Source organism: Oncorhynchus keta, chromosome 17, assembly GCF_023373465.1.
Source record: "Oncorhynchus keta strain PuntledgeMale-10-30-2019 chromosome 17, Oket_V2, whole genome shotgun sequence".
Classification (NCBI taxonomy): domain Eukaryota; kingdom Metazoa; phylum Chordata; class Actinopteri; order Salmoniformes; family Salmonidae; genus Oncorhynchus; species Oncorhynchus keta.
Genome location: NC_068437.1, coordinates 10,591,827 through 10,608,557, shown reverse-complemented (window position 1 = coordinate 10,608,557; position 16,731 = coordinate 10,591,827). Strand labels below are relative to the sequence as shown.

Genomic DNA, 16,731 nt, shown 5'->3' with positions numbered 1-16,731 from the left:
TGAGTGGAGGCTGTTATAGCAGCAAAGGGGGGACCAACTCCAAATGAATGCCCATTATTTTAGAATGAGATGTTCCACGAGCAATTGGTCTGATGTGAAAATATCTGGGATTGATCAAATGACAATTAGTAGAAAAAATATCAGAATTGGACTGCCTGTGTAAACACAGCCTAAGGGACATAGTGTGAAAATAGGTAGGCAACTAGATTTATGTGGAGAATAGGTGAATATTGAAGTGAATGAAGGGACTTTTCTGCAAGATTATACAGAAAATACTGATAAACCTGGTATTGTGGAGATTAATTGACTCATGTCAGCTCTATACATTACATTTCTATCTGCAGCGTTGTGAACTCACTCCACTGAACACTCCCCAGGTGACCACACCCTCCCTGCTTTGTAGGCATGTCACAACAATCTGAGACAGAAAGCCTTTTGCCTTTACATGGAACAGCTGTGCCCACAAAAGGCATTAAATATAGACGTGACACATTATGCATTCAAGTTGACACCGACTTCTGTGTAGCTATGGTGACAGAGATATAGGTTTGGTTGACCTCACACAGGAGGGTCAAAGTATACCTCCCACTAAAATAATCACACCAACTGAAGTTTCATTCTGATTCAAGTCATTTCAATTTAAAAAGTAGACATTTAGTTATGAGTTTTCCTTATCCAAAGATGAATTACAGACCATTATAGTTATGGTGTCAAACAGGTTGTTTATTAACTGTAGTATGATCACAAATACCATCTGTTAATTATTTTAGTTCTAAATACACCACTTATCTGGATAAAGATTAACATTCCAAACTGGTACAATTCAAACAAGCTCCATAGGGCATTAATAAATTACATTGTAAGGCATACAAAAGTACATAACATACATTAATGTTGAATAATAACTATATCCAATATAAAAATCAGTGCAACAGTGTTGAGGTACAGTGCAGGTAGAATTTGATGCCAAATCCTATTGGCCTAAAACCACCATCTTTACATTATAATTGACCTAAAACCATATATTGCATTGCAACCAATCAAAAGTTCTCATTAGGAAGGTATGGTAAAACATTTATGTTCAGAGCTCATGGACCAGGGGCATGGCTGATGTTGAAGTGCTTAGCAAATTTGCCCGAATCGTGTCTCTGTGTGATTGACTGAAGCAGTAGCCAATGGCCTGCTCGGTTTCCTGGATCCTCTTTCGGAACCGGTCTCTATCGCGGGCTAGTTCCTCCCAGGGTCCTTTGCGAGACATCTGCCGGGCAAAGGGCCAAGTATGCATCACATGGACCTGGACAAGTGGTGAGAACCGCACCTAAAATACACAAACAGGTACACACGTCAGATGAGAGCATTTGACTGCAGTGTTGGGAGACAGTCACGCAACATTACTATCCTCTGACTCATGACTCTCGTATCATATGACAGGTTTAGTCATTACAACCTCTGTTGCTAAGCAACAATAAACAAGGACTTGGGTAAGCACACAAGTAAGCCTACACTGTGTACGAGGCAGATGAGTCATTGAATGACCTCACCATCAACTATACTACAATTTACATTGGGGGAGATTCCACACTAGCGGAAGCAGGAAATATATTTTCGGTAACTCAAGATTGTGCGGGCAATTTTCACATGGAAACTCCATTGAGAGGAAGGCTGTTTAACATGCTTTTTACATTTGTATCCCAAACAATCTGTACATAATACAGACATCGTGGTGGCATTACACTCCTTATAGTGTTCTAAAATATGGAGTATGTCTGGATTCTGAAATACAATTGTTGACATTTATTCAACATTAAAAATATTAATCTCAAAACTACCCATTTTGGTTCATTTTAAGACATCGTTTGGAACAATATACTCTAGAAGTACATCAAATTTCCAGAAGGGGCTCTCTGCTAATGCTGAAGTTATGATACATTTTATGAGCATCACCAACAAACACAGTGACTGGTAAATGGATTCAAACGGAACTCCCATCTGCTGGTGATTTGCTGAATTCGCAATCCTAAAGGAGGGCTGTGACTGGTTAATGACCTATAACTTCACTTTCTATGTATAAAATGGATTATATCGTTAAGAAGTACCAGAGAGCCCACTCTGGAAATGTGACGTGTTTAAAGAGGATATTTTTCTAAACAATGTCAAAAGTTAGCTAAATCAAAAAAGTGTAGTTTTGAGATATTCATATTTAAAATGTTGAATAAATTAATGTGTGTTTTTTTTCTTCTCCAGAATCTAGACAATCCACATTTGAGAGCTCACTATGAGTATAAATGACACCAAGATGTTGTCGGTTCACGGGTCTCAAAGGAGGCATGTATAAAAGTCTAAAAAGGGCCTAAAATGGCCACTCACAATTCTCTCAAACAGTTTGTGATACAAATGGAAAAAGCATATCAAACATCCTTTCTTGCCCAAATAAGTTTCTGAAAATTGCCAAAACAATCTGGAATACGAAAAAATATTTGCGCTTGTGTGGAATCGCCCATTACCTTTCTTATGTATTTGTTTTGTATTTCTGAGTAAGTAAGTGGTTCCCCCTTACTAATATTCAGTTCCTAATATTCAAGTATTATGTTTAGCCAATATGTAAACTTGAGCTATTAATAGTACATCATGTTTGGTTGCTAATGTTTATATGGGCGATGTGATGGGCATATCATTTTAAGGCAGTAAAACTACAGCTATAGACTGAGGGATGTAGAACAGGGAAAACTAATTACCTTTTTAAGAGGGTGGTTGAACTTCTCCTGAGGTTGTCCTTCTGTTACTTTAGCTTCAGGTCTCCTCCAGGGCACTAGTGTAGTAGCTGGGTGGCAATGCTGCTTTAGCGGTCTCTTCGGTAGACAAGGCTTTGTGTGCCTGGTTGTTTGGAGGCTTTTGGCCACAACGCCCCTCTGTTTACCCTGGCCGGGTGGTGTCTGTGTGGGACAGGTCTGTGGGGTGAGTGGGTCTCCAGTGCTGAAGGCAGGTGGCTCTGTGGTTGTAGGGGAGCTCTGAAGGCAGGCACGGAAGTTCAGAGGGTGGTAAGGGTCTTCATTTTGGGAACGGGACCTCCATAGCTGCTCCTCTGTGTCATCCTCAGAGGAGGAAGGGCCAGGGATCTCACTGTCAACGGTGTCAGAAGAACATGAGGGCAGGACTGAGGCCCTTTCAGCCTCCTGGGAGTGTGTAAGTGTTTGGTCTGTGTGAGGGACTGAGCTGGCTACAGATGCTGTGAAACACAGGGGGTTGTATGGGTCGACGGGGCTGGTGAAGAGCGCCCAGAGTCTGTCGCTCTCCTCTTCGTCCAGGTCTGCGCAGGAATCATCAGAACTCCCCCAGCTGCTTTCGCTATCTGAACGACTGGTCCAGATGTTCAAGCCACCGAGGCGCTCTTGAAGTTCCTCACCCGGCCGGCTGGACAAGTTACAGTCAAGGCCGCCGCCGCCAACTTGATCTTCATTTTTTGTTTCCTCCATATTGGAGCAGCTTGAATTGCAGGAGGGGAAAGAGAAGGGGTTGTAAGGGTCACTGGAGATGGCCAGGGACTCACAAAGTGCTTTACTGTCCTCACTGTCAAATGCTCCCATGTTTCGGTCATCCTCTTTACCCCAGTAAACACTCAGATCCACTTCAGTGGTGTCATGTTTGGTTTTAAAGTCAAACACTTTCTCCTTGTTGTTGCGAGACATTTCATCCAAGCTGGAGCTACGGTCAGCGCTGCTCACTAACAGGTTACAGTCACTTGGAAAGCCCAGTTTCCAGCTGGGGTGGTGTCCAAGATAAAGTCCATAATCGCTATCCATCCTGGCATGGGACACAAAGTCGTCCACCAATCTGCAGCACATCGCCTCAGCCTGTAGACTGGACAGAAAGGCCCCTGTGTGGGAATTTCCGGAGACAGAGTTGATTCTTAGGTGAACCTCAAACCTGAACATATGGAAAACTGTAAAAAAAACAAGAACAAATAGGTTAGGCTACCTATATAGTTTGCCAAAACGTCCCTCTTTTTGCCTGATTAACCCAGACTGTATGGATTAAACAATGTACAAATTGTTGACATGTCATACCAAATAGACATGGTTCTATGTCCGGCATTGTAATTTGGACAATAAACGAGCCTACCAACCCATTCTCCCCCCAAATGTTTTATCAAATAAGGACATTAATGAACTTGTTATATTGTTACTGTCGCATGTTTTACAGTACCAGGTCAAAACAAGTTATAATCCGTGCGACCAGGGCCACATTTCCCCACACATAAAGGAAGTGAGGTTTCTGCATCCATTTTTTTATTTCACCTTTATTTAACCAGGTAGGCTCGTTGAGAACACGTTCTCATTTGCAACTGCGACCTGGCCAAGATAAAGCAAAACAGTTCGACAGATACAACACCACAGAAATGGAAATGAACTTTACTGTACCTGACAAGACACTGTAGTAAATGACATGGACCAACGACCGTAGTTGTTCGCACAGTACGGTCAGTATATGCATGATCCACGGTAGGAGTGCCATACCACGGTCGCCAAACCTCTCCATCGCAGTTCGATGAAAACTAGTCGCAGAAGAATTGATGCCACTTGATGCCATTTTAACTCGAGCCATGTCTATAATTCGAACAATGATCCTCACGTATTCTGATATCGCTCGTCGAAAACAACTAGATTACTATCCCTCGTCAGTTGTCGTACCGTAAGAAAATATTTCATTTTCCCCTGAAGTATTACTTTCTACGTATATAAAATATCTCAAACGTTGAGTAGTCGTGCAGGCATATTTTCAGTTGTGATGTTGTAGTAGAGTGAATGTCGAACAATTGCGACGACACTCTCCTTAAATAAACAAGTTCGCGTCGTCGTATCATGCTGTGATTGGACAAGGTAAGCGTCAGTCACACCCAAGTGCCTCCTCCTCATTGTAAACTCTCCCGCCACTCACGTGTTTCAGTGACGCATGGAAAGTGCATGGAAAGTTCCCGTAAATTCCCCTTGGCTGCCTCTGTAGTTCAGTATAAAATAAACGTATGACAACACAATAACACAAATACAAACTCCCATTACATATCTATATTATGCCGCCATGTAATTCATTATCTCATAAAGACATGTACAAATTATTCTCAAAAATGTCCTCATTAAATAAACACAAGACAAATAAATATTTGAATCCCAATTATTTATTTATCCAAAACGTGATGATGATTATGCCACCAAAGCAGAAGCTGTCGAGGACTCGCTGGAGAAGAAACATAAAGGAAATTATTAGAGACAGGAAAACGCAATAATACTCTCACAAACCAAAAGTGAACTAACTACCTAACCAAGCATGAAGAGAATACAAAGAACTGCTTTGCGTTTCAATTTACAACACAAATCAGGGCACCCCACTTCAACATTTTTTTATATTTTTTAAATAATGACTCACATTCTAATTAGTTATATTTGACCCAAGATCAGACAACCTAGAAATAAACCATGGTTATAGTGTATAATACAGTGCTATATGAAGGGGACTGGCAGAGATGGCAGTCCAGCCACTCTGATAATTGACCTCCAGCATTCCTCTGGCACATCAGAAATATCTCAGCTCTTACAGGACAAAGAGTAGGACATAGAATTGTGCAGGAGTCATAGCGACCAAATTAAATGGCGTAGACAGAGGTCTGGTACAGTAATATAATGGACATGTTATGATGCAATTTGAGCTTAATTAAGTATGGCAGACTATGTTTGCCATACAAAAGAGCAGTAATTGTGTTTACTGGTACATACTACTTCCAGTTGGGAGCAAGTACTCTCTTGGTCTTGTAGTAACGGGCCAGTCTGTGGATCCTGCTCTCGGTGAGAATCAGGCGGAACTTGGCATCTTTGTCCTGCAAAAAAACAGGGGTACAGACATTAGCATCTCTAGAAACAAAGTAGTTTAACAAGCTATTCTTAAAGAGTGCACACATGACTCATCCCCACATGCAGTACAAAAACACCAGACCCAGACAGGAGAGTGCTGTCCCTGATATGGCTCAAAATTTAACACATCTTGTGAAAGACAAAAACGTGTTTACATCGGTCGGCCTACTTTTGACGATTGTGCGATGGTGGTCACTTCGGCCATCAGATGTAAATATACTGAACAAAAATATAAAACGCAACATGCAACAATTTCATTGATTTTATTGAGTTACAGTTCATATGAGGAAATCAGTCAATTGAAATGAATTCATTAGTCCCTAATCTATTAATTTCACATGACTGGGAATACAGATATGCATCTGCTGGTCACAGATACCTTAAAAAAAGCTAGGAGCGTAGATCAGAAAACCAGTCAGTATCTGGTGTGACCACAATTTTCCTCATGCAGCACGACACATTTCCTTTGCATAGAGTTGATCGGGCTGTGGCCTGTGGAATGTTGTCCCACTCCTCTTCAATGTCTGTGCCAAGTTCCTGGATATTGGTGGGAACTGGAACACGCTGTCATACACGTTGATCCAGAGCATCCTAAACATGCTTAGTGGGTGACATGTCTTGTGAGTATGCAGACCATGGAAGAACTGCAGCATTTTCAGCTTCCTGGAATTGGGAACAGAGACTTACAACATGGGGCCTTGCATTATCATGCTGAAACATAAGGTGATGGGGGCGGATGAATAGCACAACAATGGGCCTCAGGATCTCGTCACGGTATCTGTTTATTAAAATTGCCATCAATAAAATGCCATTTTGACCGTTATCCGTAGCTTATGCCTGCCCATACCATAACCCCATCGCCACCATGGGGCACTCTGCTCACAACGTTGACATCAGCAAACCGCTCGCCCACACGATACAGGTGGTCTGTGATTGTGAGGCAGGTAGGTTGTACTGCCAAATTCTCTAAAACGAGGTTGGACAAGGCTTATGGTAGAGAATTAAACATTACATTCTCCGGCAACAGCTCTGATGGACATTCCTGCAGTTAGCATACCAATTGCACAGTCCCTCAAAACTTGAGAAATCTGTGGCATTGTGTTGTGTGACAAACTGAACATTTTAGACTAGCCTTTTATTGTCCCCAGCACACGGTGCACCTGTGTAATGTTCATGCTGTTTAATTAGCTTCTTGATATGCCACACCTGTCAGGTGGATGGATTATCTTGAACGGGCGGCAGGTAGCCTACTGGTTAGAGCGTTGGGCAAGTAACCGAAAGGTTGCTAGCTCGCTTAAAGGGACAGCGTTCTGAATAAAATACGGCTTATGAAAATATCTTCCTCCCTGCCTTGAAGTAAACACTGAAATGTTACCACTAGATTTCACCCATCAAGCCATATTAGATCAGTCATTGGCCTACCTCAAGGAAGGATGTATTTTCAAAGTGTGCCATCATAGCCTATGTTATGTGAGCCTGCTCACCTTTCTGTTCCTCTCCAGATGCTTCCTGACAGCCACAGCCTTCTTGATGAGGTGGTACAGGTCCTCGGGAAGATCTGGGGCCAGGCCCTTGGTCTTGAGGATCCTCAGAATCTTGTTCCCGGTGACAAACCGCACCTGGGCCACACCGTGGGAGTCCCTCAGAATGACACCTGGACAGAGGGGGGGGGGGAAGGAAGAGACAGAGTCAACTGGACAGTCAAGAGAAATGACCGTAATCATGGTTGGATACCTTTCTGTTTGGCATGACACCAAAGCAGTTTGCCCATGAGGAAACAGACAGGCACCCCTGTTAGCCTAAATCCAGCTTTATTCAGAACTCACCCAAAGATGACAATTCAACAACAATGAATAGATAAAGCTCTCTCATTCATGGACCGTCAGCTGGTATTTGCTATTGTTGCACTTACCAATCTGAGATGGGGTCAATCCCTTCTTGGCCAGCTTGAAGATCTGTTCCTTGACATCATCAGATGTCAGCTTCAGCCACTGGAAGAGAACACCATAAGAGTGTTATGCCATTGAAGGCCGGAACATGAGGAGGGCTGATTTTTCATCCGATGATGACCTCACCCAGACCGATAACGGATATGAAAATGTTCCTTAATCCAGGCTTGGAAGGATAGCTACTCCCGATTATAAGGAGTACACTGACATCATCCATGCCTGGATTGACAAACCTTTTCATATATACTTGGAGTCTGGGTTCAGCGAGCAGACCAGGAAATGAGCAATCTAAGCTCCAACCAGTGTAACGCCTAGCCACATTCTGTAACCAGGTGTGTGAAGCTCCCGTACAGAGTTAATTATTGGCTCCATACTCACCAATTACAGAAGAATGTCCACCAAACTAAATTTAGCAGTACTTTCAGAAGGCTTCGTTGGCTTATAAACTCCTGTGGCTAGTTGCCCATGAAACCAGGCAATTAGAAAATGGTGAGTTGTTTAATTTATTTTTTCCAATATGCACAAATAAAATAATATACATGCTATCATAATTCTTTCCAAAATAATCTCATTGATCAAGATCATTCTGCCTGGTGAACAGTTGGGGTTTAACTGCCTTGCTCAAGGGCAGAATGGCAGATTTTTCCACCTTGCCTCCTCTGGGATTTGAACCAGCAACTATTCGTATACATTATTTGTCTTCAGGAAGGACTACGCAACAGCTTTTTTTTTTAGAGGAATTGGAGATTCCATATAGGCTGATACTGTAAAAAAAATCCATGTCAAGGTTTGGCATTTCGAGGAGAGGCTTTATTACTGCCACTTTTTGTGAGTTTGGTATACATCCGGAGGGAAGTGAGCTGTTTATCATCTTCAACATAGGAGGGCCAAGCACGGGAAGTAGCTCATTCAGTAGTTTATTTGAAATAGAGTCCAGTAGGCAGCTGGAAGGTTTAGAGGCTATGGCTATGTTTGTGAATGTATCGAGAGATACGTGATTTAAAAACTTGATTGTCTCGATTGATCTTAGGCCCTGGCAGTTCTTGGCAGACTCGGGCAATTGAGTTTTGGAGAAATACGCAGATTCAAAGACGAGTCCATAATTTGCTTTCTAATTATCTTTTCGTCTAAGAAGTTCATGAATTCAACACTGCTGAAGGCCATCCTCTCTTGGGGAATACTGATTTTTAGTTAGCTTTGTGATCATATCAAAAATACAATTGATTGTTTTTATTCTACTCAATTAGGTTGGAAAAGTACGCTGATTGAGCAGCAGTGCGACTGCATCTAGGGTATTTCTTAAGTGATAATGCCCGTGAAGCCATTGTTTGGAGGATATATTGGCACAGGTGTTGTTAGTCGAGGGCTGGCAAACCGTGCCAATATATCCTCCTAACACCGGCTTCGTTCATTCTATCGGTTCAGTCATTTTGTTCTGTATCTATGGACGCGACCCAGTTGTTTTGTTCTAAATGTTCCATTGCCATACTGGCTGGCAATGTTCTTATTCCTTGCTTGCTAGCTAGCCAACTATGGCTAACTTAGTCACGTTCTGCAGCCAGAATAACAGCAAAGTAGCCGCATTTGCATTTGTTTACGCTGTTCTCTAGTGACATTTATTTTGATACATCCATAACAATGAGCTAATGAGGTGCGATTTAGATGGAACAGAGTAAATAGACATTTTAATGTCAGATATTTAGCCGGTGCTAACTTGTGGAATGCGGTTTTAACCAATCAGCATTATTTTTTTTTTACTCCAACGTCCTTGGGTAGGTGGAGGGAGTCTGGAAGGGAATCCTTTGGGTTGTCCGAGAATTTATATAGTGTCTTTTGAAAGGTTATTGTTTTTTTTTTTTTTGGGGGGGTATGATACTGATCCTTCCGATCCAACTACAGACTATCTTCTTTCTCTCTCCAAAACTCTTGAACGTGCCGTCCTTGGCCAGCTCTCCCGCTATCTCTCTCAGAATCCTTCTTGAGGTTGGGGTCTGAGTAGATTATTTGTTGCGATTGCAAAAACATTTAGATTCCCAATATTTATTCCACAGGACAAAACTAAATCCAGGGATTGACTGTGGCAATGCGTAGGCCCGGAGACATGTTGGACAAAACACACTGAGTCGACGATGGCTCCAAAATCCTTTTGGAGTGGGTCTGTGGACCCTTCCAAGCGAATACTGAAGTTACCAAAAATGTGAATATTATCTGGGCGGTTTCTCTATAAAAGTTGCTGACCGCACACCAATACACAAACTATCACAATAATATAATAACATATAATAGGTTTCTAAACATTTCTGTAAAAAGTTAGACGCACAAATATCACAACTCCCATGACTAACATCTCACCATTACAATAACAAGGGAGGTTATTGTTTTTTTTGGGGGGGGGTATGATATTTGCGAGTCTAACTTTCTCACTCATTATTCACGAGTCATTCAGGATTATCCATAATCATGGTGGCATCCACATGAATGTAGTGTTTTAAAAAATGGAATTCTTATTTACAATAAAAAGGGTTGGCTGTTTGAGTGATAGTTTGTGTATTGGTGTGCGGTCAGCGACTTTTATAGAGACCACCCAGAATTATCTTTGCCATTTGCCTCTCTTGAAAAAGCCAAACCTTGACCCAGAAAATATAAAAAACTATCGGCCTATATCGAATCTTCCATTCCTCTCAAAAATGTTAGAAAAGGCTGTTGCGCAGCAACTTACTGCCTTCCTGAAGACAAACAATGTATACGAAATGCTTCAGTCTGGTTTTAGACCCCATCATAGCACTGAGACAGCACTTGTGAAGCTGGTAAATTACATTTTAATGGCATCGGACCGAAGCTCTGCATCTGTCCTCATGCTCCTAGACCTTAGTGCTGCTTTTGATACCATCGATCACCACATTCATTTGGAGATTGGAAACCCAAATTGGTCTACACGGACAAGTTCTGGCCTGGTTTAGATCTTATCTGTCGGAAAGATATCAGTTTGTCTCTGTGAATGGTTTGTCCTCTGACAAATCAACTGTAAATTTCGGTATCCCTCAAGGTTCCGTTTTAGGACCACTATTGTTTTCACTATATATTTTACCTCTTGGGGATGTTATTCGAAAACATAATGTTAACTTTCACTGCTATGCGGATGACACACAGCTGTACATTTCAATGAAACATGGTGAAGCCCCAAAATTGCCCTTGCTAGAAGCATGTGTTTCAGACATAAGGAAGTGGATGGCTGCAAACTTTCTACTTTTAAACTCGGACAAAACAGAGATGCTTGTTCTAGGTCCCAAGAAACAAAGAGATCTTCTGTTGAATCTGACAATTAATCTTAATGGTTGTACAGTCGTCTCAAATAAAACTGTGAAGGACCTCGGCGTTACTCTGGACCCTGATCTCTCTTTTGAAGAACATAAGACCATTTCAAGGACAGCTTTTTTCCATCTACGTAACATTGCAAAAATCAGAAACTTTCTGTCCAAAAATGATGCAGAAAAATTAATCAATGCTTTTGTCACTTCTAGGTTAGACTACTGCAATCCTCTACTTTCCGGCTACCCGGATAAAGCACTAAATAAACTTCAGTTGGTGCTAAATACGGCTGCTAGAATCCTGACTAGAACCAAAAAATGTGATCATATTACTCCAGTGCTAGCCTCTCTACACTGGCTTCCTGTCAAAGCAAGGGCTGATTTCAAGGTTTTACTGCTAACCTACAAAGCATTACATGGGCTTGCTCCTACCCATCTCTCTGATTTGGTCCTGCCGTACATACCTACACGTACGCTACGGTCACGAGACGCAGGCCTCCTAATTGTCCCTAGAATTTCTAAGAAAACAGCTGGAGGCAGGGCTTTCTCCTATAGAGCTCAATTTTTATGGAACGGTCTGCCTCTACATGTCAGAGACGCAAACTTGGTCTCAACCTTTAAGTCTTTACTGAAGACTCATCTCTTCAGTGGGTCATATGATTGAGTGTAGTCTGGCCCAGGAGTGGGAAGGTGAACGGAAAGGCTCTGGAGCAACGAACCGCCCTTGCTGTCTCTGCCTGGCCGGTTCCCCTCTTTCCACTGGGATTCTCTGCCTCTAACCCTATTACAGGGGCTGAGTCACTGGCTTACTGGGGCTCTCTCATGCCGTCCCTGGAAGGGGTGCGTCACCTGAGTGGGTTGATTCACTGATGTGGTCATCCTGTCTGGGTTGGCGCCCCCCCTTGGGTTGTGCCATGGCAGAGATCTTTATGGGCTATACTCAGCCTTGTCTCAGGATGGTAAGTTGGTGGTTGAAGATGTCCCTCTAGTGGTGTGGGGGCTGTGCTTTGGCAAAGTGGGTGGGGTTATATCCTTCCTGTTTGGCCCTGTCCGGGGGTGTCCTCGGATGGGGCCACAGTGTCTCCTGACCCCTCCTGTCTCAGCCTCCAGTATTTATGCTGCAGTAGTTTGTGTCGCGGGGCTAGGGTCAGTTTGTTATATCTGGAGTACCTCTCTTGTCCTATTCGGTGTCCTGTGTGAATCTAAGTGTGCGTTCTCTAATTCTCTCCTTCTCTCTTTCTTTCTCTCTCTCGGAGGACCTGAGCCCTAGGACCATGCCCCAGGACTACCTGACATGATGACTCCTTGATGTCCCCAGTCCACCTGGCCGTGCTGCTGCTCCAGTTTCAACTGACCTGAGCCCTAGGACCATGCCCCAGGACTACCTGACATGATGACTCCTTGCTGTCCCCAGTCCACCTGGCCGTGCTGCTGCTCCAGTTTCAACTGTTCTGCCTTATTATTATTCGACCATGCTGGTCATTTATGAACATTTTAACATCTTGGCCATGTTCTGTTATAATCTCCACCCAGCACAGCCAGAAGAGGACTGGCCACCCCACATATGCTCTCTCTAATTCTCTCTTTCTTTCTCTCTCTCGGAGGACCTGAGCCCTAGGACCATGCCCCAGGACTACCTGACATGATGACTCCTTGCTGTCCCCAGTCCACCTGACCGTGCTGCTACTCCAGTTTCAACTGTTCTGCCTTATTATTATACGACCATGCTGGTCATTTATGAACATTTGAACATCTTGGCCATGTTCTGTTATAATCTCCACCCAGCACAGCCAGAAGAGGACTGGCCACCCCACATAGCCTGGTTCCTCTCTAGGTTTCTTCCTAGGTTTTGGCCTTTCTAGGGAGTTTTTCCTAGCCACCGTGCTTCTACACCTGCATTGCTTGCTGTTTGGGGTTTTAGGCTGGGTTTCTGTACAGCACTTTGAGATATCAGCTGATGTACGAAGGGCTATATAAATAAATTTGATTTGAGACACAAAGGATAGCTGCGTTCTAAGACCCGCTACCTCCACCACATATGACAAAATTAACCTTACAAAACCAAATATATGGATTATGTAATTGATCTTGTGTCATCGTGTTGACTACAACCTTTTACTAACATCACCAATTTCAGGTAAAAAGGATGTGCAATTCTCCCTAATTCAATGTGGTCAAAACATCAGCTTGCAGTAACACATACTGTCCACATGCTGGAAACTAGTGTAATAATTCAATATCTTAATTTAGGATGATAGTAAATGAAGCAAGATTTTTTTCAATAATCACACATTTCTCACTAGTGGAACCATTTTGAGATGACAAAAATGCTCTTATTCACAACTTAACCGGGTGCTCTAGAAAGAAGTCTCATATCTACAGCAGCCCATTCATTTGACTTCCCTACCATCAGGTAGGTGTCCACTCACCTTCTTACCGAAGGCTTACTTACCAGTCTTATGTAGACACTAGCTGCCTACATCCACTCGTATAGTATACAGCAGACCAATATTGACCCAACAATACTGATGAACCGTTGTACTTACAGTGGGGACACTTCGCCTGTAAGGCAGCGCCGACTGGGACAAGCCCTTTCTGCAACAGACATGGCATTCACATTAGTTGGGCAATTTATAAGTAGCTAAACTGGCAGCAAACAGGTTGAAAAATGTTTGTGTGCGGTGCAATTCATTGTTGGCTACAAATTCAGTGAACCGACCGAGATGGTGATAAGACTGAGTCCGTTTGTAGGGTGTTAGTTCACGTGACAAAATCTGAACGCTGACCGGGAATACGGTTTGATTCTGGTGCTCACTTTATTAATCATGATATTGTGGTGGAAATTCAACACCAGAGACACCTGAAGCCAATATTCAATTACTATTTATATTCAATGACTAATCACTATTTATTATCAGTTAATTGTAGAGGTTACAACACATGTACAAGTCTGTCACAAGCTCCGCCAGGGCGGTCCCTTCAGTCCTCTTATTTACTGCTATATAAAAAAGCTACATAGGCATTGTTCATGGGGTTGGTTCCTGCAGGTGACTGGTTAACCAAGAAACTGAGCAATGTCTCCCTTCTTAAAACCTCTTGAGTGTCGGGGGCAGTATTTTGATGTTTGGATGAAAAACGTACCCATATTAAACTGCCTATTTCTCAGGCCCAGAATCTAGAATATGCATATAATTGTCAGACTAGGATAGAAAACACTCTAAAGTTTCCAAAACGGTCAAAATATTGTCTGTGAGTATAACAGAACTGATATTGCAGGCGAAAACCTAAGGAAAATCAAACCAGGAAGTGGCTTCTATTTTGAAAGCTCCATGTTCCATAGCCTGCCTTCGCTCCATTTAAAGGGATATCAACCAGATTCCTTTTCCTATGGCTTCCCCATGGTGTGAACAGTCTTTAGACAGTTTCAAGCTTTTATTTTGAAAAAATGAGCGAGAAAGATCACATCGCATCATTGTATGGCTGAGTGCCAGCAGCGTTTTGTATGCGCAACAGCTTGGAGCATTCATTTTCTCTCTCTGAAGAAGCTACATTCCCGGTTTATATATTATTGATTATATATTGTAAAAACAACCTGAGGATTGATTATAAAAAACGTTTGACATGTTTCTACGAACATTACAGATACTATTTGGAATTTTAGTCTGCGATGTCGTGACCGCTCGAGCCTGTTGATTTCTGAACATAACGCGCCAACCAAATGGAGGTATTTTAGATATAAAAATAATATTTATGGAACAAAATGGAAAAAACAAAATGTATTGTGTAACTGGGAGTCTCTAGATTATCAAAGGTAAGCGATTTAATGTATTGCTTTTCTGACTTTCGTGACCAATCTACTTGGCTACTATCTGTTTGTAATACTTTTCCTACTGAGAGAGATGTGCTTACATAAACGCTTGGTATGCTTTCGCTGAAAAGCTTTATTGAAATCTGACCCACCAGGTGGATTAACAACAAGCTAAACTGTGTTTTGCTATATTGCACTTGTGATTTCATGAAAATTAAATATTTTTAGTGATTTAATTTTAATTTGGCGCTCTGCAATTCTGCGGTGGTTGACGAAAATGATCCCGCTAACGGGATGGGTGCATCAAGAAGTTAACTTCCAGAACATATTCTATCAGTTCTGCCAATTGGTCTGACTGAGGAGGAGGACCAGTCACCTGCACGAACTAAGATACACTGTATGCATCTTCTCTATCTCTTCAGACAATACCATTTTATTGAATTAAATGTAAATATTTTTTTTACAAAAATCTTCCGTAATATGTTGTGAATAACAAAATATTGTAAATGTCAGTGTTGTCTGATAAACCATTTGTGAGCATCTCTGATTCGGGGGAGCAAGCTCAATCAGAGCGGTTTGACGCTTCTGACAACCACTTTTCGGGCTCTCCTGAAAATACTATTTTCAGATTCGTCCATTTCTGTAGGTGTCATATTGTTCAATCAAACTATTAGAGTATCAACTCGAAGAAGACAAGTTGACTTGACTTCTGGAAGGAGTTTTATGGAGCAAGTGCAAAATCGTCTGAGTGAGAATGTAAGCAACAAACAAGCATTCATCCACACTGTGACCATATACAAAAACGTATATCACTACAAAGCTCAGGTTCTTGGTAGCATTTTAATATGCTGCTATAAAGATTTCATGCTGAATTGTTGAAGCGATCATAGGTTTACCGCGGGTAGGTGGCTAACAAGCCGTTTAGCTAGCTAGCTAACATTAGCTGAGGGATAGAGTGGGCCGTTTTCTGACCACACTGCTTCTGAGAGTCTGTTGTGTCATTTGGTATGCTCCGTTCAGCCCTAAAAGCAATGTTTATTTTACCACTATAATACCCTAACGTTAGCTAAAATGGCCCCATTGAGACAAGACTACATTGAAAAGAAAACAGGGAGTTACCGTTAGTTCATAACGTTATATGCTAGTGATAAAGTGTTTGTGTGGTGGATACCTTAGCTTGCTGACTTTACATCATCTCGCAGGGAAGTGTGTTGGCTAAATAACGTTAGCTAGCAGTAACCAGTTATACGACTGGCTGTAACTAGCTTGTAGCTGGCTAAGTTAGCTTGCTAAATGGGGCAATGTTTAAACTCTTAATTTATTGGGACTGGGGCGATTTAGACGGTTCAATGTGGATGTCATGTGTAGACAATATATTCTCATTGCATAAATGGTAAATATATTTAATAACTGATGTTTAAAAAGCTGTTTTGTACGGTGAAAATAAAGCTTACCCGGGAGCGTGCATGCGACCCATAATAGCAGTAGAGAAAGAGAGAGCCTTGGATGGCCGGTCGTTCGTGAATGAACAGCTCCTTTGGTGAACGTTGGGAACCAAGGGAGTTGTTCATTTGGCTCACTGATTTGCATACTGTTAATCAAAGATTGTTATAACTAAACTTGTTCAATCTGTGCTGTTAATATTGATTTTTGAGCTCCAGACATCTATTATCTGGATATAAATGATACAAACATTGTCTTAAAATGGTAATTCCTCAGTGCAGCAAGAATATAGTGAAGGTGGTTTCTCTTTTTTTCCAGGC

General features: G+C 42.0%; 2 protein-coding genes across 3 annotated transcripts; both read right to left on the bottom strand.

Annotated features, from left to right (window-relative positions):
- Nucleotides 1-702: 702 nt before the first annotated feature.
- On the bottom strand, nucleotides 703-4,859 carry LOC118396415 (protein phosphatase 1 regulatory subunit 15B-like). The gene is made up of 3 exons (XM_035790596.2): nucleotides 4,419-4,859; nucleotides 2,736-3,940; nucleotides 703-1,318 (listed from the first exon to the last, which is right to left on the bottom strand). Exons 1-3 carry the CDS (start codon nucleotides 4,600-4,602, stop codon nucleotides 1,082-1,084), a joined length of 1,626 nt encoding a protein of 541 aa, XP_035646489.1. The 5' UTR covers nucleotides 4,603-4,859; the 3' UTR covers nucleotides 703-1,081.
- Nucleotides 4,860-5,155: 296 nt separating this feature from the next.
- On the bottom strand, nucleotides 5,156-16,570 carry LOC118396416 (40S ribosomal protein S13). 2 transcript variants are annotated; one of them, XM_035790598.2, is made up of 6 exons: nucleotides 16,423-16,566; nucleotides 13,707-13,755; nucleotides 7,816-7,894; nucleotides 7,388-7,557; nucleotides 5,769-5,869; nucleotides 5,156-5,232 (listed from the first exon to the last, which is right to left on the bottom strand). In XM_035790598.2, the coding sequence occupies exons 1-6, from the start codon at nucleotides 16,443-16,445 to the stop codon at nucleotides 5,199-5,201; spliced, it is 456 nt and encodes a 151-aa protein (XP_035646491.1). In that variant the 5' UTR covers nucleotides 16,446-16,566; the 3' UTR covers nucleotides 5,156-5,198. The 2 variants fall into 2 exon arrangements, with proteins under 2 accessions (XP_035646491.1, XP_052321399.1); XM_052465439.1 differs by lacking the exons at nucleotides 5,156-5,232; nucleotides 5,769-5,869 and adding an exon at nucleotides 6,151-6,566 and having other exon boundaries at nucleotides 16,423-16,570.
- Nucleotides 16,571-16,731: the final 161 nt, after the last annotated feature.

What these genes read in the sequence shown, in the direction of transcription:
- LOC118396416 (XM_035790598.2), bottom strand. Translation starts at nt 16,445, where the DNA reads ATGGGTCGCATGCACGCTCCCGG. An exon ending in ATCTGGAGAGGAACAGAAAG is followed by an intron (nt 5,870 to 7,387) that starts GTGAGCAGGCTC and finishes GTTTTTTTGCAG; the next exon opens with GACAAAGATGCCAAGTTCCG. An exon ending in CTTGCTCCCAACTGGAAGTA is followed by an intron (nt 5,233 to 5,768) that starts GTATGTACCAGT and finishes TTTCTTCTCCAG; the next exon opens with CGAGTCCTCGACAGCTTCTG.
- LOC118396415 (XM_035790596.2), bottom strand. Translation starts at nt 4,602, where the DNA reads ATGGCTCGAGTTAAAATGGCATCAAGTGGCATCAATTCTTCTGCGACT. An exon ending in TTACTACAGTGTCTTGTCAG is followed by an intron (nt 3,941 to 4,418) that starts GTACAGTAAAGT and finishes TTTTTTTTACAG; the next exon opens with TTTTCCATATGTTCAGGTTT. An exon ending in TCAACCACCCTCTTAAAAAG is followed by an intron (nt 1,319 to 2,735) that starts GTAATTAGTTTT and finishes TGTGTATTTTAG; the next exon opens with GTGCGGTTCTCACCACTTGT.